Here is a 24,205-nt window from a genome sequence, read left to right as displayed (position 1 = left end):
AAAAATAAAATATGATATAAAAGAGATTAGATTAAGTCAAATTAAAATGAATGATGAAAATGCTATGCTATGGGATTTAATAATAAAATTCAATAAAAGACAGGAAATTAATAATTTCGGTGTGGTTTTGTTTTTTCTTTGTGTATTTTTAATAAATTTCAAATTAAATTTAAATTAAAGCAACAGCAACGGCAGCTAAAGCACCAATGAAAGTAGAACCTTGCTTAAATTGAGCGGCAGCAGCGTTGTGAGAGGATGAGTTAGAAGCAGAGGAAGAGGAAGAATCTTCGGTAGAGGAGGCGGAAGAAGAGGAAGAATCGGAGGAAGCTTGCTTATCTTGTTTAGAAGCAGAAGAAGAAGAAGCACCAGAAGAAGATTTCTTAGAAGAGGAAGAAGAGGATTTCTTGGAAGAAGAGGAAATAGCACCGTTCTTACAGACATATTTGTCACCTTGGATGGAACCCTTCTTTTGTAATTTATTTAAAGCGGAACATGAGTAGTTACCGGAGCTAGTCTTAACGAAAGCAGAACCTTTAACAGATTTCAAAGAATCTAAATCTAAGGAGGTGAAGTTACCTTCAACATCGATAGCACCACCAACAGTGGCTAATTTAGAGAAACCGTCAATGTTTTGTAAGTTAGTGTTGTTGGCAACAATGAAACCACCACCAACAGCAGTTAAGTTAGAACAGTCAATGTCAGTTAATTCATCGTTAGAAACAATGGTTAAGGTTTGACCAACCTTGGTTAATAAGTGTAAATCGATGTTATCTAAGGAAGTGTTAATAAAACCTAGAGAGGCGTTAACAGCTTGTAATTTAGCGAAAGAAGCGTTAGCAACATCTCTTAAAGTAATGTTATTAGCCCAGATTAAGTTATCGAATTTAACAGAAGCTTCGTCACCGTTAGAATCGAATTGTAGAGAATCAGAAATAGTTTCAATTGAAGAATCTATCTTGGATAAATATTTGTTGTTGTTGATGTTGAAAGTAGCAGCAGATTGTAAGTTAGAGAAACCGTCAACAGATTCCAAAGCAGTATCGGAAATGTAAATGTTATTGGCAGTCTTTAAGTTAGAGTTGAAAGTGGTGATAGCTGGTAAAGTGATCATTTGAATGGAGTCAACGGATTCCAAAGAACCGAAAGAAGCAGTGGTCAAGATGGTTAAGTCTTGCATGACCAAAGACTTGGAGATGGTCTTCAAAGAGTCGGCAGAGAAAGAACTCAAAGAGGTGGCATTGGTTAAGGTTAAAGAACCGACAATGTTTTGGACGTTAGCTAAAGCAGCAGAGCCTAAAGAACCGGAGATAGTCAAATCACCAACAACGGTTTTACAACCTTGTAATTTATCTAAATCAGTTTGAGCAGTGGCAGTGGCTTTAGAATCTAAAGAACAGGAAGATGGAACATCAGTGTCAACAGAAGTGGAGTTGGCTGTAATGAAAAGGCAAATGTGGGAGGTTATAATACAATAAGGTATTATTATGATACAATTGTTAGTAAAAAATGTTTTTAATAATTAAAATCAAAATATTGATAGTTTGAAAATTATTAGTTAATTTAATTGAATATCATTTCAGGAAATCTAAAACAAAGAAATGCCGTTTTTTCTCACCTTCCGAATTGGGTTACCGCGTCGCGTTCTAATTCGGAAGAGAGATCAGTCTCGGTAGAGAAAAAAAGATTGCCTTTGAAAATTTATCGAATGCTAAAAATAGCTTCACAAAACAGATTTGTCCCAAAACACTTTGAAATTCTAAAATAGAAAATAGAAAATAGAAATAAAGAAAAACCCCGGTAATATACGAAATAGAAGAATTACTATTTGATAACCATAAAGTGTCTCTTTTTTATATTTTCATTATTCTCTAATTGATATTCGAAGACGTGTTCAATAATAATTACATAACCATCGTAATTTGATTGTAAAAAAAAGATAGGATTGTTGTAGTTACATACCAGCTAGAGTGGTGGCAGCCATGACAGCGGCAGCGGATAAAGCAGATTTGTATTGCATTTTTGAATATGTAGGTTTATGGAAAAATGGATAAAAAAGTCAACTGAAATATGTTAATGGAGATAGTCTTGAAATACTAGTGTTCGTGGAGAAATAGTAGTTAACTGCGAATATCCAAGTTGTTTGTTATACTGTCTTGATCTTGACAATGACTAAGAAATAAATCGAAAATAAAAGTGCAATAATTGCAATATTCAGATGTTGCTTATATATGTATTTTTACCAAGAGACAGGGAAACTCGGGTGGCTGGTGGGGTCATGATATGTTTTGTACGTGTTTTACTAGTCTAAACTAGAACAGAACCGAATTTTTTTTTCAAATAGAATTTCAGAGCATTCGGAACAGAACAAGATAGGAAAGAATATTCTCTTCGAGTGTTTACTGGTTTTGCTTATGGAAAATGTCGCTGGGCAGACTCGGTAGTGACAATTAGTAGGCTGTCAATTCGAGATTAATTGAACTGTCGATATGGTAAACACTGTCAACTACGTAGCACGACCATAAAACAAGGCAGGCAACGCTACCCGCCTCTTCCAAATAGCATTGTTCCATTACCCGAAAAAGGTAATGCTGGATCACCAAATATTTATCCAAAATGATCGACTTTTTTTTTGAAACTTTCAAATCAATTGCCATGTAATATCAATTCAAGTTTGCCTCTATTTCGCATCTTAATTTTAACCAATATTGCTCCAGCATTTGCCAGCGTCTGAATTTCTGCCGCAAGAATAGGTAGGCCTTTGATAATTTCCACGCCAGCATATTTATTTTTGGGCTTGCACTCCGTTTTGGGACATCTCGAATCGGAAAGGCCACCAAATTTTCGCGCACGTACCCGAGGGTCCCTTTCCGTGTGCCATCCCAAAGCGGCAATACCTCAGATTTTCGCTGATCCAGCACTTCCCGATCTGGCAGTGTGTATTCCCGGTGTTTATGCCTTTGCCGAATCAGACTGTTCTGCGTGCTCGTCTTTGCGTAAATGTTGACCGCCCAAAGGGGAGCCTTCCACGTGCCGTGTGATATGATGTGGGGGCTATTTCCTGAAAATGTAGGTCTGGTTGTTAAGACCCGAATGCGGTTCGCAGATTACGGATGCATTAAAATTAGAAGTGACAAAATTATTATCTTAGCGTGGGATTCAGGAATTTGATTTTTAATTTTTACCATTCAGTGGAAAATTTGAGTGACAGGTAAGCAAAATATGTGGGAAAGAGTTTCCACAGAATCGTTGTGGAGACCAGGAATTAACTCTTGTTTGGGTAATGCATGGACAAGCTTATTGACGATGCTAGTATTGTTATTACAGTTTTGTTGGTGCTTTTACCATGTGATGTTACCTATAGAGAAAAAATAGAAACAGAGACTGGGACACTGAGACAGAGGGAGAAATTGAAGAGTGGAAGAGAGTAAAAGCAAGTGAAAGAGATCTAGTTTGATCTGTGAAAAAATTTTCAGTACGGTTTGTTTTGTTGTGGATATTACTCTTTTAAGGGTGACATAAAGAAACGCATCTAACCCTGATCTGTCTTGAACTGATCCAGTTACCGTCTTTTTTGAAAGAAGCTGATATTCATCATTACCTCCCTTATCGGTTACGGCGGTATTAAAATATTGGAATATATTCTCTCCGTGTGCACTTTAGGAATTTGGTAAAACAAACGGTATACAAATTTCTAATGAAAATAGAACATACTCCTAACAATAATAATACCCGAATAGTCTATTTTTGATATTAATTATATTATTTCTTTTTTACTCTGTATAGAGCATTTGCAATTTTCTTTCTTTTTTATTGTTTTTTAGTTTTATTTGCTATTTATTATTTTTCTATTTCCAATAGTCATGTTGAAAAGTCATTTGCCTATTCAAGCAATAAACGATCGTAAACAAAAGAGAAAGATCAATAATAAGGATGGAAATAGTAATGACAATAATAAACATCAAAATATTTCAAAAAACAAAAGTAATAATAAACTTATAGGCAAGAATGTGGATGAGGTTTCCCATGGTACCCCGGATCAAAGCAATAACGTTGTGGAGGAAGAAGCAGAAGTGAAGAAGCAGAATGATAATAATAATAATAACAGAAATAATAAAAATAATAATCGTAACAACAGCAAAGGAAACCATATTAGGAAATTGGCAAAATGGAGAAGCACTTGGAATGATTACTTCATTAATAACAATCTAAACATTCTGTTGTTGTATTCAAAAGATAATAGAAGGGATCCGCAAATGTTTCATTTGATCAGTTGGATCTTGAAAACCTTCAAAAAATATTTATATACAACTATTATTACTCGTACGGATTTAAGAAGTCAATCTGATGACTTGCTAGACATTGTCATTCATGTAAACCCGATTTCAGATGAAATTGTGAAATCACAACCATCAAAGACTAAATTTTGGTCAATCTCAAAGACCAAAAATTTTTTGAATAATTTGGGGTACGCTTATACACAGCCCACTGTACCATTAGTACAACCTCCTACAATACGGCAAAGGTCAATCCCACCGTTGATCCCTTTACAATCACCTTACATTCATCTATATTTTGAAAACCATAAATATTTACCCATTGTTATTAAAGATAAATTAGATGATCTACATCAAATATTTTATGAAAATAATTCAAATGGCTCATGCCCATTTAAACATATTAAAAAGGAATTAAATTTTGAAAAAATTTATTCTAAACATTCAAATCTTTCGAAATTTGCATTATATCTTAGGCAAAGATATTATCCATTCAAGAATGTAAATCATTCTTCCCACTTCCCATTCATAAGCCATTATAATTTCGGCTCATTAAATTCTAAAGTTATCTTTAATTCATTACATCCTCAATTAGAAAATGACAATGATCAAACTATACAATCAATTGACTTAATTCCTAATTCCCAAAACTATAAAGTTATAGAGTTAAATCATCTGTATCTCCCAAAGAGGAAGCGTATTTCAAACACTAATTTCCATTCAGGCTATTGTGAAATTTGCAAGTCGGAGTTTAAAAACTATACTTTACACAAGACATCTGATGAGCATTTGAAGCATATACAAGTGTTAGAATCTAGCGATTCGTTTGAATTGATTGATAACCTGATTGAGACTTTACAATACCCTTTCTAATCATGACAAAATTATATTCTCAAATTGCATCAATGTCATGGTTGCGCATTATTATTATTTATTTATTTTTTTTCTTTTTCGCGTTATTTGTTTTTTTGTTTGTTTTTTCTTTACCTAATAATTATTAATATATTCTCATTTACATACTTACCTATATGAGCACATCTATGCTTACGTACATGTATAACAGGTTTCCTATTTTATTGGCTTGCCTTTACATATCCAAATATTTTAGTAAACATTTACGCATTTTATTGCATATATATTCCAACAGAAAATATTTTCGTATACCTTACTTTTCGCATCTCTCCTAGTATTTTTTCGGCAGTGATCTCAAAACGGATGTTTAATTTTCGCTTTTTGTTGTTCGCATTTGTTCGCACTTGTAATTTGCACCTGCTATTCGCACTTATTTACTTCATTTGTTGATCTCATTTGTTGACATTCTTTCTTTGCTTGGCAAAATTTAATTTATTTATTATTATTATTATTTTATTTTTTTTTTTTTTTTTTTTTTTTCGCATCGATTTATTATTTTTCAATTTTATTACTTTTCATCTTTTTTGTTTTTTTATTATTATCATTATTCTCTGAAGATTCTTCCATCTCTTCTTTAGTCTCCTTATAGACTCCAGTAATGGAGATTCCATATTGGGAAAATAATTGCTTAGTTGTAGGTTTGAAAGAACTGATTTCTCCATTCGGTAATAAATACCGATTATTACCGATCTTGAAATGTAATTTATAATGTCTTAACATATTTGATCTTGCGTTGAAACTCTTATCACATCTTTTGGATGGACATTTAAATGGTTGTATCCCAGTATGAATATTCAAATGTGTTTTTAATGATGAAGGTCTACGAAACTTCTTTAAACAATATTCACATTTATTTTTAGTCAACTTGTTTTCTAATTTTTCTTCTTGTTTTGTTGAAGAATTATTCTTAGCTAAATGTGATTTGTTTTTAGTGAATAACTCTTTATCACAAACAATATTATTCATCTTTAAATTTTGTGAAGTTTTGATATTAGAATTGAATTGATTATTTTCAACTTTAACTGTTGAATAAGGTAAAGTTTCTGTTGGGATTGGATATTGAATCTTTGCGGAGATAGAATCACTAATAGATGGGAATCTTTTTCTGTCATATTTAGAATTTGTGGTAATCTTTTTATCATTTGTGGATTTATCATTTAGAATTTCATGAATATTAAGACTTGATATTTTAGAATTTGAATCATCAAATATTTCGGGAGTTATATAAATATTTGAATTTTTATCCTGTTTGGAAACATTATTACTGGTAGCACTAGTATTACTAGTAGTGATACTATGATTATTTTTGGATGGTAATGACTCAGAATGGTGTCTATTTATTGATTTATTGGAGATTATGTTACGGTTATTGTTACAAAAAGATATATCTTGATGTTGAACATTATAATTAGTTTTTGAATCGACAGTAGTGGGTGGAGAAGAATTAATTGCTGTTTGATAGTTGGTGGAATTAGAGTTTAAATTTGAATATGAACATAGAGTATTATATGCAGAAGATGAATTCTTTAACTTTTGCTTATGTGGAGATACACAGTTAGTTTGAGTATACGTTGGATAATTGGGGCATGTCAAATTGAAATAATTTGGATAATTAGAATGTGATGTATTATTAAACATATTAGTTGAATTATTATTTGGTATGTTTAGATGGATATTATTCATTGTTGGGTTATTATTATTATTATTATTATTATTATTATTATTATTATTATTATTATTATTATTATTATTATTATTATTATTATTATTATTATTATTATTATTATTATTATTATTATTATTATTATTATTACCGGTATTATTAGTAATAGTGGCGGTAGTGGTAGTGGTGGTGGTGGTGGTGGAAACGTTAGAGTAATTGAAAATAGATCCTTGATTACTTGTAGAATTTGTAATATCGTAATTATTATTGGAATATATAGTATTACAATTTTCATTATTAGTGATATTAATGTTATTGTTAATATTTTCTAAAGTAATATGAGTAAAATTTGCAAATGGTGTTGTTGAGTTGGATAAATGATTATTATTATAAGTTGATGGTCTTGTCATATTTTGAAAGATTGAAAGACTAGTAGAGGGTCTAGTTTGGGAAAGACTATAATTATTAAAATTGGGGTTGGTTTTTAGATCATTTGATGGATCGTTTATGGTATGTTTATTGTGGAGCTCATTATTATTAATATTTCTAATAGAGTCATTTTTATTAAAAACAAAGCAATGATAGGTAATAGGGGTTTGTGGGTTTGGTGATGAATATTTTTCATTATCACTAATTTCATAATCATCTGTGGAATTATAACCTTTATTTAACAATTTAGGTGAAACAAAAGAGATACCTTTATCAAATTTAGAATTATTAAAAGAAGATATAGAATGCATTTTATTCATAAAAGTAGTTTCTTTATTATTATTATTCAAATTTAGAAAAGAATCATTAATAGAGGTTAAATCAGAAAATGAATTAGAATAATTATTGGAACTATGATATGTATAGTTTGGAGTATTTTTTCCCTTAGGATTTAAATCTTTGTCATGGTCATCATCAGAGGTATATTTAAGATCCTGAAGGTTTTCAAGTTTATCAATGGGACTATCATTTGTATTTTCGATGGAATACGTATAATTATTTGATTCCATTTCTTTAAAAGGTTCTTCATCAAAAGTAGATAACAAATGATGGAAAGTTTGGCCAGTAACAAAGGGAACATCATATAATCCTGAATCATTATCTGTTTCCTTGGTCTGATTGGTAGTGGCAGCATTATCAATCTGTTGATTTTCAATTATTTCATTCAATTGTTTTAATTCATTTAAATTTATTGAATCATATAGATTTTCATTAGAAAAATCACTTGTGTGTGATATTGTAGAAGAAGTAGAAAAGGGTGTAGATGGTACAGAATCATTTAATTGGCGTGGAAAAGTAATTGATGGATTTTCAGTGATAAGAGCTGGCTTTAATGACGACATTCTTAAAGAAAAAAGTGTTGTTTTTTATTGGGAAATTTAATTTGATTTGAAAAGATTAGAATAGTTCAAAAGGATAATTATGTTAAGGGAGTGGGGGGCTGGAATAAAGATGGAAATAAAAGAAACGTATGAAAGAAAAAATATAAATAAATAGAGTATAATAAAACGAAATAACTGATGGAAACGTTATAGAGGGTGAAGTAATAAGAATTAAAAGATCGAACAGTGGGGAAATTAATACTGAATTAATGAAATAATATGGAATATCCTTTAAACTTGTGTAAAAAAAAAATAAAAGGAAAAAAACAACAACTAAGAAACGAAGAAAAAAAAATATTGGGGGGAATAATGAGACAATATCAGACTATGTAAGTGATGGATGATCTATGTTCGTTTATCTCGAGATATCGGGAAATAAAACTAACTATAGATCTTGTCTTCGATAATTCTGGCGATTGAATAGTTAGCTACCTAGATAGAACAGCAACTTTGAATTAGAGAACAATTGTGATTGAAATAGGAAACAGGTTTACCTCTCAGAGGCTAATGATTGGGATAATGAATTGATAAACCCACTGAAGAAATAAGACGAACAAGAATATCGATCGAAGATGAGCAAATAATATAGAAAAAAATAATAGATGAATATTAAAAACCTGAAAGTCCTCTTGATCCTAGGAAAATCATAGCCCATTCCTAAGTATTTATATAACTTTGCCGATCTCAAGCAAAATTACCCGCCTCAGTCGGTCTTGGCTATTGGTATTATCCTTTAAGCCTTCTGGTGGTTACCCAATCAGGAAAATACATTGTGGTATTAGTTCCTGCACCCTTTTTCTGGGAACTATTGGGGTGAGCTCGCACTCCAACATCCTTCCTCTGCCACAGACACAGCCGCACGATCCACAGTGCAGTGTTTTCTAGCCCCCCACGCACCGTAGCCGCCAAGGGCACACTGCTTCAGAAAACGACGTATCTCGGGAATGACTATCCGTGTCTTTCGAAGCCTAAACAGGAAAAGATCCACTGCCGTACATCGCAATTCGCAAATTAGCAGCGGCTAAAAACTTATCTTTTTTGCCCCTTTGGAACGCTGGGATGGCTGTATTGGGTAGCATCATATTACACTCCTTGGAAGTAGACGAATTCGAAGGGTCTAGATTTCTGTTTCTCTGGAGTTCAGCTTACTGAGAATGTGCTGGAACTATTTATTACCGGAGCTAAATATAGTGGGCTATGTCCTTTACTGTATTTAGAAAATATGCTCAGTACAAATATTGGATGTATGTGTCGCTCTCCATCAAAAAATGTCCGTGTCTGTTTCTTAATGAAGAAATATGGAAATTCTTACCCCAACGTTGTCTTTCGTAATTGATAACTCAAATGGTCATTTTTCCTATCAGTAGTGAAAAATTCCTAATGTAGGATGACTTTTTCAGAATCCTATATTGGGTAATGGATATAAGGTTTTCCCTAAAATGTTTTAGAATTTGGTTCTACGGGGTTTATTTGGGATCTATAGGAATTGATTCACCCCCGCTGATTGCCAGATATCATTCTTTTTTTTTTTCCGACGGAAGCCCAACAGCAAATTAGATCAACTTCTAAGTGATCTTTTTCTTATTTCATTTGTTTCATCAAAGAGAATGTAAATTTCAAGCATTGGAAAACAGCCTTAGTTCGGATCTTTCAAGGGAATGGCAGTAATTTCATGTGCGATACTCGTGACTGTATTGAGGAGAAGTGGTATTCTCATGTCAATTGGCTAATGGATATCCTTGTAATATCATTTCATATGGCTCTGGCTTACCATAGAAAAATCGTAGTTTGTTTAATGCAAATAAGACTTGGTGATATTTGCAAAGGAATAACAAATCACAAGTTGATTTTATCAAGCAATAAAACTTACAAAGAATATTTGAAATATATTTTGCCCTGCCACACCCCCATTAGACCGTTTTTTTTATTTGTTTTATTTGTTTTATTTTTAGTATTACGCCATTTGAGACCCTGATTGACTCGAAAATAGTTATATACATTAAACCAAAAAGTAAGCTATTTATGGAAATGGCATTCAAGAGCCACCCTTTTTAATTACAATATTTCTGTTTTATACAAAAAAGGCTACACTAATCTAAACCAAACTGTTGGGGGTTAAATGTTTTGCCCTTTAGAGCCATTACTAAATGATTAATTAGACTTTTAATATACTTTTTACTTATCATCCCCTGTTTTTATCCCTTCTTTTGGTTCCGGAGATATAGTTTTGTAATAATTCTTAGAGTGTAATATATTAAACTTTTTTTTTCATGTATATGTCTTCTTGCTTAAGCTGTATCTAGGATAAGTAATAGTTATCTGTTACTTTTTTGGTCCATTTGACGGCATCGTCTTTTTTTTTTCAAGAATTTGTAAATATTGGAAAAAGACTGTGCTAAGAAAAATAAAAACAAATGAAAGTTACATAGTGAAAATTAAGGAGGGGACAAATGGAATGATAAAATTATATAATTTGTTTGATAAAGGTTTTAATCTTTTTGAAAAGATTGACATTTTTTTTTTTCGTTTTGCTCGTTCTCTCTCACTTACTCAACAAAGACCCCCCTCATCATGTTGGTTATATTATCTGCAATTAGTTTAATTTTATTTGCCTTGGTTATTACAAGACTAATTCTAATATTGCCATTTTTCAAAGTGGATCGTAATGGAAAAGAACGACAAGCTTTAATGGAAAATGGAAACAAAGCTCAGCCTAGACAAATTGAACATCAGACAGTAAGGCAAAAGGATAAGCCTTTACATTTATTTGTCTTTTTAGGTTCCGGTGGTCATACTGGAGAAATGTTAAGAATCTTACAAAATTATGATTCTGTCTTATTCTATGAACCAAAAAATGAGGGGACCCGAATTCAAACCATCTTATACTTGGGTTATTCAGATTTACAATCGTTAGAAAAATTCAAAGATTTCATTTCTAATTATAAATATAAAAATAATATGATAATCAATTACGTGCAATTTATAAAGGCAAGAAATGTAAATGCTAACATGATCAATAGTTTGATTTCTATTAGTAAGACTCTTTTCTATTCATTCAAACAAATCCTAAGAATAAAACTGCAAATGTTAAACAATCCACATCTAGTATTATTGAATGGGCCAGGAACTTGTTGTATAATTACTTTATGGTTTAAAGTTTTCGAGTTTTTTTTAATTGGGTCTTCTTCCAATATTGTATATGTGGAATCATTAGCAAGAATTACCTCATTATCAATGACAGGAAAGATACTATATTATCTAGCAGATAAATTCGTGGTTCAATGGGAGGATTTGAAACAGACAATTTGTCCAAGAGCTTTGTACTATGGCATACTTGTATAACTATGAATATAAATTCACCTGTAATTTCCTTTTTGCTTTTTTTTAAAAAAAATAATAGAAGAAAAAAAAATAACGTAAACATCAATCTGTAATCATCATAAATGCATATTAAATGTTTCTTGAAACGAAAACTTCGAGGAATTTCTTAAATAATTAGTCATGACAAAATACTTACGTATATATATAATATAAAATAGAGGATAAAAATTTATTGATTAGAATAAAAATTTAGTTCTTTATTTTCTGGAGTTGATGATGTCAACGAATTCTGGCTTCAAAGAAGCACCACCGACTAAGAAACCATCGACGTTCTTCTTGTCTTTGAAAGAGGCAACGTTAGCACCGTTAGCGGAACCACCGTATAAGATTCTGATTTCTTCAGCAACCTTGTCACCTAATTTGGAAGCTAAGAACTTTCTGATGGAAGCGTGGATTTCTTCAGCATCTTCAGCAGTAGCAGCTAAACCAGTACCAATAGCCCAGATTGGTTCGTAAGCAATGACAACGTTGGTCCAGTCCTTGACTTCAGCAATGACAGCAGTCAATTGCTTTTCAACGACAGCCAAAGTTTGACCAGCCTTCTTTTCTTCTAAGGATTCACCAATACATAAGATAACAGAGACACCGTTGTCTAAAGCGAACTTGGTCTTTTCAGCAACGAATTGATCGGTTTCCTTGAAGTATTCTCTTCTTTCAGAGTGACCTAAGATAGTCCACTTAGCACCTAAGTCCTTGATTTGGTCAACAGAGTTTTCACCAGTGTAAGCACCAGAAGCCTTAACGTAAACGTTTTGAGCACCGACGGAAACTTGTTTGCTGGTAACAGCTTGGACAGTAGAGTCTAAGTAAGCAGCTGGTGGACAGATGACAACTTCAGAGTTAACATCTAAAGCAGCCTTGTTTAATCTGTCAACGATTTCAGCAATAGATTTCTTGCTACCGTTCAATTTGAAGTTACCACCAATGAAGAAAGTTCTAGCCATTATGTATATATTATAATCAAGTTTTGATTTGGTTTTTTTAAAATTAGCAAGAAAAGAAAAAACTACATAGGAAGGAAGGTTTAATAAAAACAGATGCAATGAGAAATAGAAGATGCAAACGTTATGCTCGAAACGTCAATTAACAATTGTATATATATATATAAGAACATACTTTAGAATTTAGAAAAAAAAACAATTCGACGAATTAACCCTAGCATACGCAGCATGTCACACATACACACAATTCACAATTTAGCATACTAAATGAAAAGCCCAACACCAATAAGTATGAATAATAAGTTGATCAAGTGGCTAAATAATGCATAAAACATTTATTATTTCAAGGCTCATCACCAACCCACATACATTACCTTGAAGGATTCTCTTTGGGTCTCATTGGAGTTCCTCTAAAGTTCGCAGCACGAGCCTTATAAAGAATTACTTAATGTAGACTTCGTAGGGATAAGAAATCTCAAGAATCACTTTCAACTCGTGCAATGAAACTATTCACGTAACCTTTTAAGCTTCTACTGATTTGCTCTGTTTTTTCTTTCCATTGATATTTTTTATTAAAAATATAAATAATTTTGATATAGTTTCCTCATTTCCATACTTGGTATTTCTTACTACAACATCAATTATCACGTGCATTCTATTTCCCAAAATGGGTCTAGTGGATGCTGAGTTTTGTATGTGATCTAAAATGGAAATAGAGGCTGTTGAAATTTTTCTGAGCAAATTAGCCGAGTGTGTCAGCAAAAATGCGTCACTAAATAGAATTGTAAGATATTATTATTTTCTAGCAGTATAAAACTCAAGATTAAAAATTTATATTCTTGAAGTTTTATAAAAATTGGATAGGTAGTAATCTTACAATAAAATTTATTTCTGTACCTAAGTTGAAAATGTAGTTGTTGGGACCTTACAAGTCTCATTTTTCTGAATATTCAATATTATATAAAAAAACATGTTAGTCTTAAATAACACATGCGAGCGGCTGAATAGTATGCAAATATCTAAAAGATATTTAAAAAAGCTCCAACAATATCTTGAGTAAATTTGAACGTTCAAAGAATTACAATTAATAAGTAATATTCTACAATCAATAGTATTTGCATATATCATCTCAATAGCTTGATGTCAGAGATATTTGTAAGATAAATTTGTAATAAAAAATGGGCAATATTTAAACTAGTACAAGTTAGTATGATAAAATATATATATTCTCCAAGACATAAGAAATGCAGAAACTTCATTAAAATTTTCATATTCCTTGAGAGCTAAGTCAAATTTAAAAAAAAAAATAAAAAAAGAAAAAGAAAAAGAAAAATAAAAAGGGGTTGTAAAGATATACAAACAAAATTTAAATAAAATATTAAAAAAAACAAAAAACAAAAAACAATAAGCCATTGCAAAAAAATTGAAGAGAAATCAAATATATTAAATAAAATCAAAATCAAAATAAAATCAAACCTATTTAGACGTCTATAAATTATAAATAAAAAGATTCAAAAGCCCAAGAACGATCAACATAATAATAATAATAAAAAAAGTTGTATACTGGCTAACACCATTTTGGTAATTCAGTTCTTAACATATATCTATCATTTGCCTCATCTAATTCCATCACCATCAAACTACCATTTGGAACATTAATAAACGATTCATATTCTTCATATGTCCAACGAAACCATTTCATTAAAAACACTCTTGAATATATACCATGTGTAACCAGTACTACAACATCTCTTGGCTTCTTTGTCGAAGATCTATAAAAAGATCTAAATAGAGTTTCTTGAAAACTAGCAACTCTATCATATACATCAGCAGCACTTTCACCTTGAGGAAATCTGAAGAAAAAATGACCATATGTTTGCCTCTTTTCCATAACATCTTGCATACTTGTAATTTCTTGGAAATTACCAAAATCTTGTTCTCTAATACGAGGATCATCTTTAACTCTATATTGGACATAAGTCTTTGTTTTATCCTTCTTTTGTAAGCAATGAGTATGTTCATTATTTTCATATACGCCAGATGGGAATGGAGTAGGCCAAACGGCATGCTTTTGTTTCCCACAAGGTTGATAACTTTGACAAGCATGAACCCCTGCATTTTTCAAATTATATTCATCTATTACATCTAATATCCCCTTTAATGTTTCTCTTGTTCTTCTATATGGAGATGTATAAAAAACAATATTTTCATCTAAAGTTTTATTTAATTGTTTATAATCATGCAAGGGTAATAATTTTCTTGATTCATCCGGTAATCTATATTTTTCATCCAACTCTTCTCTTAATTTTTCATTTTCTAAATTTAAAACCTTCAATAATTGAGCCCCAGCTTGTTTGGCTTGAGCCCAACCTTGATCAGTAAGTGCAATCAAATGGTTTGGGATATGTTCATTTATACTTTTATCTTTATTAGATTCACTTTCACCGTGTCTTACTAAAATTATTAAACGAGGCCTATGACAGAACTCTGGAGTATGTAGACGACCAGTGGTACCACTATGCTCTTGCTTTTCAATATTTAAACCATATGTATCCATATTGACTTAATTTTTTTTTTTTGGTATTTATTTTTTTTAGTTCTATTTTATTATAAAATAATTTTTTGAAAACCCAGATAATATGATGTAGTAATGAATACCTAAGGGTATCTTTTATAGATATATAAATTGGTAAGGGTTACACAGTAGTCTGACAAGATTACGGCACATTTAATAGCCTCGGCAAATCATCACTATTAAATTTTTTTTTCTAAAAATCTGTACATAGATCTGAAAACACCGATCGTCCGATTGAGGTATTATTGAGCACAAAAAAAATTCAAACTCCGTGTGAAGTCTTTTTTTTTTTTTTTATTTAATCGAAAATGAATACCAACCAGGAATTGAAAGTTTCAGAGGTCAAAGGTGGGGTTAAAACGGATTTTCATTCGGAGAATTAAGTAAGGCTGAAAATAAAAACAAAAAAAACACCGATTGTCCAATTGAAAAACAAAATAAGGTTACATTTTAAAGGATTTTGAATGCCAGTAACTTGCTAATCAAGATGCTATCACCGTGTTTTCGAGGTATTTCTAACGTAATCAGTAGGCGGTATTATTGGAATGTGCTGAAGAAAACTTCTCCTTTATTGAATGAATCATATAATAGGAACCAAACATTTCTACCGGTTCAAAATGAGGATGAGTTAAGTAATACGACCATAAGTAGTAATAAAGTCCCCTTAATATTGAATTTCACTACACGTAATAATGAGAAATGTGATAAATTGACTGGTGCTTTAACAAGAATTGTACTAATGGAGACCGAGAAGCGGATCAATGCAGTTGATGTCGAGGTTGATTGGTTTGAGAATGTAAATGAATTATTATATAAATATAGTGTTCGACAAATTCCTACATTAATAGCTTGGAAAGATTTTAATCGTATTGATGAATATGTTCCGAAGGATAATTTTGAATGGTATGATTTGAAAGCTTGGATAGACAAGAATGGGATTGATTGATTTAGGCGGGGCTGAGGGTACGCGACATGGACCCTTAAAAAAGTATACAAGAGGAAATTAATATGGAATTAACGAATGCAAATACCAAAGAAAAGGAGGTGAGGGGGTGGAACATATTGATGTGGTTATACATATATACATTTACATATATATATATATATATATATATAGACATAATTTTATAGTTGCAAGAAGATAGATCCCCTCGACATCAGTAGTGCAAAAATGGTCAAAGATTATGATACTATTGAAACTCTATTTCAATTACAATCGAACCATAATACAGATAATCCGTATTTGAATGACACCTCTGAAGAGATTGAAGATGAGAAGGAAAAACAAGCTGCTAAGATTACTGTGATTAGTGATTCTGAAATTGAAGAACGAATTGAACCAATAGATGATGAACTAGAAGAAGAACAAGAGCAAGAAGATGAGGAGGGCCATTTGAAAAGAAGAAATGTTTTTGTAAGAATTGTTGATTCATTCAAGAGACAAAAGGTTCGTAACGATGGTGAGTTTGCAGAAACAGAAACACAACTAAACAAGACAATGAAACCTCGTCATATCGTTATGATTAGTCTGGGAACTGGTATTGGAACTGGGCTATTAGTTGGTAATGGACAAGTATTATCCAAGAGTGGACCTGCTGGTTTGGTTATTGGGTATGGAGTGGCTTCTATCATGATCTATTGTGTTGTGCAAGCTGCAGGTGAATTGGGATTAGTCTATTCGAGACTCACTGGAAACTACACCACTTACCCTACATACTTGATTGATCCTGCTGTAGGATTCGCAGTGTCAATGTTGTATACATTACAATGGCTAACAGTATTGCCCTTACAATTAGTTACTGCGGCAATGACAATCAGGTATTGGACAACAAATGTGAACCCAGATATATTTGTTGCTGCGATCCTTGTGTTGGTGATTGCCATCAATATGTTTGGTGCCAAAGGTTATGCTGAAGCAGAATTTTTTTGCAACTGTTGTAAATTACTTATGATGGCAGGGTTTGTAATATTAGGCATTGTTATCAATTGTGGAGGTGCAGGAGATAAAGAATATATCGGTGTCAAGTATTGGCAGACACCAGGTGCGTTTGCTAACGGGTTCAAAGGTGTTGCTGCAGTGTTCTGTTATGCCGCATTCAGTTATGGTGGAATCGAGGTCTTGGTACTTACAGCAAATGAACAAGCAAACCCAAGAAAGGCTATCCCAGATGCATGTCGCAAAGTCGTCTACCGAGTGTTGTTTTTATACATGTTAACCACAATCATCGTTTGTTTTCTTGTTCCCTACAACAGCCCTGCATTGCTAGGCTCCAACAATGATGGAAGCGGTAGCGACGCGTCACCATTTGTCATTGCAGTAGCTTCACATGGAGTGCAAGTGGTCCCACACATTATCAATGCAGCTATTCTGATTAGTGTTATTTCAGTGGCCAACTCTTCGTTGTATTCTGGGCCAAGACTTCTTCTCTCATTAAGCCAACAGGGCTACGCACCAAAATGTTTCAACTACATCGATCGTCGTGGCAGACCTATTATTTGTGTACTCGTATCTGTGGCAATGGGATTAATCGCGTTCCTTGCAGCCATTCCAGCACGCGAAGAAGTGTTCACATGGCTACTAGCCGTCTCTGGGTTATCTCAGATTTTCATCTGGATGTCCATCACAATTTCACATTTACGTTTCCGTGACGCTATCCGTTCACAACTGGGGGGACTCCGGGCAAGAGACGTCGTCGAGTATACTGCCCAAACAGGGTATGTAGGCTCGCTAGTCGCACTTGCCATCAGTATTTTCATTCTCGTTTGTCAATTCTGGGTTGCCATTGCACCGTTGGGCCATAACGGACAACTAGACGTGCAAATATTCTTTGAGAATTACCTAGCGGCCCCAGTCCTGCTCGGTGGCTACCTGGCCTACAAGATCTGGCACCGTGACTGGCGTCTATGCATTCCAGCCAACGAGATCGACCTCAGTGTACTACCACTAGCACGTGAATCACCACAAGACTCGACTAGCTATCATAGTAGCAATATCAGCAATAGTAGCAGTGACGATAGCAATGACCTTATCACGGTCAATCACAAACCACTTTATTGAGCGCGTGACCGGTAGCCCCGGTAACGGCTGGCCGATTACGCCCAGCATGCCAAGCGGCGCCGGAATCGGCCTCCGGAAAACATACACCCTCATGCACTCGATCGGAACGTGCGGTGCACGTGGCACAGAACACCCGCACGAAGTCACATGCGCGCACGCCGTTGCCGGGAATGTGCGGGCAGCGAGCCCCGAAGAGGGGCCCGGGAGAACTCCCAAACAAGAAACGATGCATTCTAGCAGCCGAGGAGATCCAGCAGGCACATTCCGCGATATTCACGGACAGAATTGCCCAATGCCGCAAACGGTATGGGTCATCATCATTGGATAAATGGCATGGCACTATGCATCATATAGGCAAAGAAAAAAGAAGAAAGAAAGAGAAGAAAAAAAAGAAACTAAGAGGGGTCCTGCAATACTTATTAGCCATGGTTTTGCCCTCCGTATCTTGAGACAGCTACCCCTGCGGATCTGTCTAAGGGGCCCTCTTTTCTTATTCTTGCTTCTGGGATTTATGCATTGTATATGTAATTTTTATTTTTTTTTTTCACTCTTATTCCATTTTAAGTTCATTGGTTATCAAGGTATTACTCAGTTTCCATTCCTTTTTTATTTTTTTTAACTTCTGCTACTACAAATGATTGTGCTAATTTTTCTATTGTCTTCTTTTTTTCCCTAGATTTAATTAGATTGCTACTTTTAATTTATCTCTATATTCCCTTTTTTAACTCGTTTCTTCGTACTTTCTTCTGTATCTCAGTTTAATTCTTGCTTTTTATTTTATTTTTATATTTAAACTTTATTATTACTTATATAAAAGTAATGAATTGTTTTCTTATCAATAACTTCTCCTTGATCATTTGTTATTCTTGAGTTATCGATTTTGATTTTGATTTTTAATTTTTTTTATTTTTTTTATCTTGACAAGATATTTAGATATTCAACGCAAAAAAATTGTATTATATCGAATACAATGAAAAACAATACTAATAATAGCAATATTGGTAGTAGCAATGGTAATACCAACTCTACTACCACTGCTGCTTCTAGCGAAGAGAAAAACACACAAATATTTGTAACAGATTCCCAGGTCCCAGTATCCACATCATCCTTGGATAACTTTTCCATGATCAATGATGATAAATTATCATTATCAAATAATCAAGCCATAGATAAGGACAATTATACAATCCAATCTGATCTTGTCCTTGACGATGATTCGTCGAATGCATCATCTTCTGTGGCTAAACCACACAAGAGGAAGTTTAACATAGAGATTAAGAATAAAAGAATAAAAAATTGGATCGATTCATTTAAACCACCTGAAGAATGTATGGAATCTGAATTAGAATTGAATTCTATTGATGAAAATGGTCATAGAGAAAAACCAAGAGCTCAATTGAAGAAAACCATGAAATCAAGACATGTTGTTATGATGTCTTTGGGTACTGGTATTGGTACTGGTCTTTTAGTCTCTAATGCATCATGTCTTTCATTAAGTGGTCCTGCTCCTTTGGTTATTGGTTATGGTCTTGTCTCAATCATTACATATTTATTGATTCAAGCAGCTGGTGAAATGGGTGTTGCGTATCCAACTTTACCTGGTAATTTCAACACTTATATATCTACTTTCCTTTCTAGACCTATTGGGTTTGCCACTATTTGGTTATCATCTATTCAATGGTTAACTGTGGTTCCCTTGGAACTGATTGCTGCTTCGATGACTATTAAATATTGGACCACTTCTATTAGTCCCGATGTATTTGTTGTTATCTTTTATGTTTTCTTAAATTTCATTCATTTCTTTGGGACCGCTGCATATGGTGAAACTGAATTTATCTTTAATCTTTGTAAGATTTTAATGATTATTGGGTTTATCATTTTATCTATTGTTATCAATTGTGGTGGTGCAGGTCATGATGGTTATATTGGTGGTAAATATTGGCATACTCCAGGTGCATTTGTTGGTAAGAATTCTGCTTCTAGATTTAAAGATGTTTGTTATATTTTAGTAACAGCCTTTTTCTCGTATGGTGGTACTGAATTATTCGTATTGACTATTAATGAACAACCAAACCCAAGAAAATCGACACCTACTGCAGCAAAGACCACTATTTATCGTATTTTAATCGTTTACTTATTGACAATGATCTTGTTAGGGTTTAACGTTCCATATGATAATAAGAATTTATTTAGTGCGACTTCAAGTAATGGTGATTCCATTTCTATTTCACCATATGTTCTTGCTGCTTCCATCCATGGTGTTAAAGTGGTTCCACATTTCATTAACGCAGTTGTTTTAATTGCATTAATTTCTGTTGCTAATTCTGCCACATATGCAGCACCAAGAATGATGGCATCATTAGCTCAACAAGGGATGGCTCCAAAATTTTTGGCTTATATTGATAGAGAAGGTAGACCTATTTATGGTTTATTAATATGTTCATTATTGGGTGTTATTGGGTTTGCTGCGGCATCAGATAAGGAACAAGAAGTGTTTGTCTGGTTAGCTGCTATTGCCGGGTTAGCCACACTTTTCTTATGGGAATGTTTCTTTTTATCTCATATTAGATTCAGATGGGCCATGAAAGTTCAAGGTAAAGATATCAATGAAGTTGGTTACAAGGCTGCGTGTGGTATTTGGGGGTCAATTATTGGTGCCTGTTTCAACGTGTTGGTGTTGATAGCCAATTTCTGGGTTTCATTAACTCCACCAGGTCAAGGTAGTAATGTTTCTGCCAAGAATTTTTTCGAACAAATGTTGGCATTACCAATTTGGATTTTCTTTGCTGTTGGGTATATGGTAATTAAGAAGGATTGGGTTATTTGGAATCCAATTGAAAGTATAGATTTAGATTATTGTAGAAAGATATATGATCCTGAACAATTGAAAAGAGAAGATGAAGAGAATAGAGAAAGAATTAGAAATGCAGGGTTCTGGGCCAGATGCCGCGCTTTCTGGTGTTGAGCTAGAGAGATGCATTGTAAATATTCGATCATTTCCTTTTATTATTATTTTTATTATTGCATGAAATTTAATTCTTCCTAATCATTATTGTATTCTATAAATTATCTACCCCTCCCTCATTCATCATCTCAAACCTTGCATATTTGTTTATAAAACACAAACAAACAAACAAACAAACTTAAATAGACTATTAATTTTATTTAAATCGAACAAATAATTAATGTTTAATAATTCTAAAGCATATTCAATTCAAGTTTTTATATATATATATATAAGGGAATTCCCCATGTGTATGTGATTCTCCAAAATGTAGATGTCTATACCGGAGTGAATCGGAAAATTTCCAATAGTCTTTGGAAATGTGAAACGGTGATTATTTCACGTGACAATAGAGATGTACGGGTGTGTCAAAGTGAGAGAGAGAGAAGGGAAAAAAAATTAACATTCAGCGATGAGATTTGAATATAACTAAAAAAAAGAAAGAAAAAGAAAAAAAAGAAAAAGAAAAAAAATAACGTAGTAGGCATATAGTGCAAGGTGATGCGTTAAGAAAGACGGTTGAAGATGATATCGTTTTGTCCATTATGTAATAACATGTTATTGATTGCTACATCACAGACGGAGAATGTTTATACATTAACATGCAAATCATGTCCCTACGAGTTCCCCATCCAAGGAATTGAGATCTTTGATCGCAAGAAGCTGCCAAGAAAAGAGGTTGATGATGTGTTAGGTGGAGGATGGGATAATGTTGATCAAACAAAAGTGCAATGTCCGAACTATGATAATTGTGGGGGTGAGAGTGCATATTTCTTTCAATTACAAATCAGATCTGCTGATGAACCGATGACTACATTTTACAAGTGTGTGAATTGTGGTAATAGATGGAAAGAAAATTGATTGGTGCGATGGGCATACGATTTTACAGAGTTTATAATCTACAATATATAGAGACTAACGAACAAGAAAAAATATATATAAATTTTAACAAACGATATTTCAAGAATTATTCCGAGAGGGAGATATTGCAATGGTAAGATGGCAAGATGGCAAGATGGCAAGATTTGAAAAACACAACTTTTTAAATAAAACATTGAGAGGCAATACGAGGCAATGCGAGGCAATGAGGAGAGCAAAACCAACAGGCGATCAATCGAGTAATAAATTCGAGATTGGAATCTAGTGGCAACAGAGTGTTTGAGGTTTAATTCAGGAGATTTGCGATGTCTGTTTTGTCTCGTGTGTTTTCCTGTTTAGTGATTGGAATGCGGATAGAACCCGAGATGAAAAGGAGATTGGATTAGGAAATACCAAGAGATGGGTAAATAGAGACAGAAATGTAAACGTTTCTTTTTCCTATTGATTGAATAAACGGAAGTATGTCTTTAAACGGGGATTGACGATCCAATGAGGATGGACAATCAAATACGGACGATACGGACGGATAATCAAATACAGACGGACGATCAAGTGAGGATGGAGAACCGTCGGGAATAACAAAAGAAGGAAACCGAACACGAAAATGGAAGGAAATACGGGCACGGCCGGAAAGGGAATGGGACCCGAAGAAAGAAAGACAAGATTGGAATGCAAACGATATGTAAACGGGAATGGAGAATCTTGACGGACAAAAAACGATATCGGAAAAGCAACAGGAGATTGCGACGGATGGATGGCCAGACAAAAAGATGTATGACAAATAGCAGAAGCAGATAATAGCCGTACAACACATGCTACTCAAGATCGAAGGCGACGGCCACGACAAAGGCAACTAAAGCCGTTGGACATAATTATATCCACTTTGCCTGGTAAGATGTAACAGGTCAATGGATCAAACCAGTGGGGTTTTTTTGAAACAGTGCCAGCAGACACAGTGTGGTGCACTGGAATGTAGGAACCGATGGAAATGCAAAGAGACATTATATCGACGGGGTTTAAAAACCGTCAGGCAACTATGTTTTTGGAAACTCAAAGCAACGTTGTATTGCATCACATGAGCTGGGCGTGGGCATCTGTACCGCAGATATCTTGTCGTAATAGGAGGTGGATCTAAACACAATTGCATTTGCACATGCATATGCATTTGCAAAATCACTTGACATTTAACCAGGCAAGCCTTTTGCTTTGTAACACGCCATGCTAAAAATAGAGACAAAAATCTCAAGTGTCATGGCATACTCGCTAATGGATATTCGTGGGGTGGTTTCCATTTCTTGGGTTAGGAATGTGTACTGCAATAGGTAAAAGACACGGCCACACAAACAAGCACTGTCTCAAAACAGCAACTGAATATGCCAAGAGTTTACCACACGTTCTACCCTGAGACGTCCCAGTGCGAAACGCAAATGCGACCACGGGAATTACAGTGCGCAAAAAAAGAAACGCAAAATAAAATTCTGGGATGAGGCAAATAGCTAAGAAATAAATAAACAACACCCATTCCGGCCCGGCAAATTGGACCCCTTCGGCACGAGATGGTCTCAGAAAGCTCTGCAGTCACCGGGGGGAGGGGGGGGTGGGCCCAAATTCCGCGGGTATTCTCCTCCCTCAGAGACCCTTGCACCTCCACGCATTGTGTGGGATGCACCCGGAGAAACAGACGCACACGCCCGTTCTCCGGTTAAAGGTCCAAACGGGGTCCTGCCTCTGTGCCTCTGTGCCTCTGTGCCTGCTCTGTCTCTGTCTCTGTCTCTTTTTTCTTTTTTTCCGATTCCCGTTCTCTCTGCCACAGCACGTTTTCCTGTTCCGGTATAAGCCCGTGGTGTCTGGCGAATGCAAGAATTACGATTACAGACGCTGCGTGTCATGACTTGGCAATCGCCGTAGTGGGGTCATATGGCACCGCACCCAGATCCGAAGAAACCCCTGCAGAGGCCCTTGCACAGGCCCCTGCAGAGGCCCTTGTGAAGCGCACCTTCTTGTCTTGGCTGCCACCACAGGCAAACACCGATGCCGGCTTTGGTCCTCCGACCGAAATCGTTTCCTGAAAGGGGCCCCTTCCCCGACACCCTTGCGCGTGCCTTCTCGTCTGCTGCCGTTTCCGGAACTCACACCCGAGCCCGAGCC

At 34.3% G+C, this 24,205-nt stretch overlaps 10 protein-coding genes across 10 annotated transcripts; 6 read left to right on the top strand and 4 right to left on the bottom strand.

The window, feature by feature from the left end:
- Positions 1–169: 169 nt before the first annotated feature.
- On the bottom strand, positions 170–2,017 carry TBLA0I02080 (uncharacterized protein; the record flags this gene model as incomplete). The annotated part of the gene is made up of 2 exons (XM_004182337.1): positions 170–1,434; positions 1,960–2,017. The coding sequence occupies 2 exons, from the start codon at positions 2,015–2,017 to the stop codon at positions 170–172; spliced, it is 1,323 nt and encodes a 440-aa protein (XP_004182385.1).
- Positions 2,018–3,860: 1,843 nt separating this feature from the next.
- Positions 3,861–5,147, top strand: TBLA0I02070 (uncharacterized protein; the record flags this gene model as incomplete). The annotated part of the gene is made up of 1 exon (XM_004182336.1): positions 3,861–5,147. One exon carries the CDS (start codon positions 3,861–3,863, stop codon positions 5,145–5,147), a length of 1,287 nt encoding a protein of 428 aa, XP_004182384.1.
- Positions 5,148–5,678: 531 nt separating this feature from the next.
- Positions 5,679–8,180, bottom strand: TBLA0I02060 (C2H2-type zinc finger protein; the record flags this gene model as incomplete). The annotated part of the gene is made up of 1 exon (XM_004182335.1): positions 5,679–8,180. The coding sequence occupies one exon, from the start codon at positions 8,178–8,180 to the stop codon at positions 5,679–5,681; it is 2,502 nt and encodes an 833-aa protein (XP_004182383.1).
- A 2,610-nt stretch (positions 8,181–10,790) lies between these two features.
- On the top strand, positions 10,791–11,561 carry ALG14 (N-acetylglucosaminyldiphosphodolichol N-acetylglucosaminyltransferase anchoring subunit ALG14; the record flags this gene model as incomplete). Its single annotated transcript, XM_004182334.1, has 1 exon — positions 10,791–11,561. The coding sequence occupies one exon, from the start codon at positions 10,791–10,793 to the stop codon at positions 11,559–11,561; it is 771 nt and encodes a 256-aa protein (XP_004182382.1).
- A 236-nt stretch (positions 11,562–11,797) lies between these two features.
- Positions 11,798–12,544, bottom strand: TPI1 (triose-phosphate isomerase TPI1; the record flags this gene model as incomplete). The annotated part of the gene is made up of 1 exon (XM_004182333.1): positions 11,798–12,544. One exon carries the CDS (start codon positions 12,542–12,544, stop codon positions 11,798–11,800), a length of 747 nt encoding a protein of 248 aa, XP_004182381.1.
- Positions 12,545–14,108: 1,564 nt separating this feature from the next.
- Positions 14,109–15,098, bottom strand: DET1 (acid phosphatase DET1; the record flags this gene model as incomplete). The annotated part of the gene is made up of 1 exon (XM_004182332.1): positions 14,109–15,098. The coding sequence occupies one exon, from the start codon at positions 15,096–15,098 to the stop codon at positions 14,109–14,111; it is 990 nt and encodes a 329-aa protein (XP_004182380.1).
- Positions 15,099–15,603: 505 nt separating this feature from the next.
- Positions 15,604–16,062, top strand: TBLA0I02020 (uncharacterized protein; the record flags this gene model as incomplete). The annotated part of the gene is made up of 1 exon (XM_004182331.1): positions 15,604–16,062. One exon carries the CDS (start codon positions 15,604–15,606, stop codon positions 16,060–16,062), a length of 459 nt encoding a protein of 152 aa, XP_004182379.1.
- A 225-nt stretch (positions 16,063–16,287) lies between these two features.
- On the top strand, positions 16,288–18,174 carry TAT1 (amino acid transporter TAT1; the record flags this gene model as incomplete). Its single annotated transcript, XM_004182330.1, has 1 exon — positions 16,288–18,174. The coding sequence occupies one exon, from the start codon at positions 16,288–16,290 to the stop codon at positions 18,172–18,174; it is 1,887 nt and encodes a 628-aa protein (XP_004182378.1).
- A 970-nt stretch (positions 18,175–19,144) lies between these two features.
- On the top strand, positions 19,145–21,139 carry TBLA0I02000 (amino acid permease; the record flags this gene model as incomplete). Its single annotated transcript, XM_004182329.1, has 1 exon — positions 19,145–21,139. The coding sequence occupies one exon, from the start codon at positions 19,145–19,147 to the stop codon at positions 21,137–21,139; it is 1,995 nt and encodes a 664-aa protein (XP_004182377.1).
- A 564-nt stretch (positions 21,140–21,703) lies between these two features.
- Positions 21,704–22,039, top strand: RPC11 (DNA-directed RNA polymerase III core subunit RPC11; the record flags this gene model as incomplete). Its single annotated transcript, XM_004182328.1, has 1 exon — positions 21,704–22,039. The coding sequence occupies one exon, from the start codon at positions 21,704–21,706 to the stop codon at positions 22,037–22,039; it is 336 nt and encodes a 111-aa protein (XP_004182376.1).
- Positions 22,040–24,205: the final 2,166 nt, after the last annotated feature.

The sequence above is a fragment of the Henningerozyma blattae genome, chromosome 9 (genome assembly GCF_000315915.1).
Source record: "Henningerozyma blattae CBS 6284 chromosome 9, complete genome".
Classification (NCBI taxonomy): domain Eukaryota; kingdom Fungi; phylum Ascomycota; class Saccharomycetes; order Saccharomycetales; family Saccharomycetaceae; genus Henningerozyma; species Henningerozyma blattae.
The sequence above is the reverse complement of the archived record's forward strand: the minus strand, read 5'-3'. Positions and strand labels throughout refer to the sequence as shown.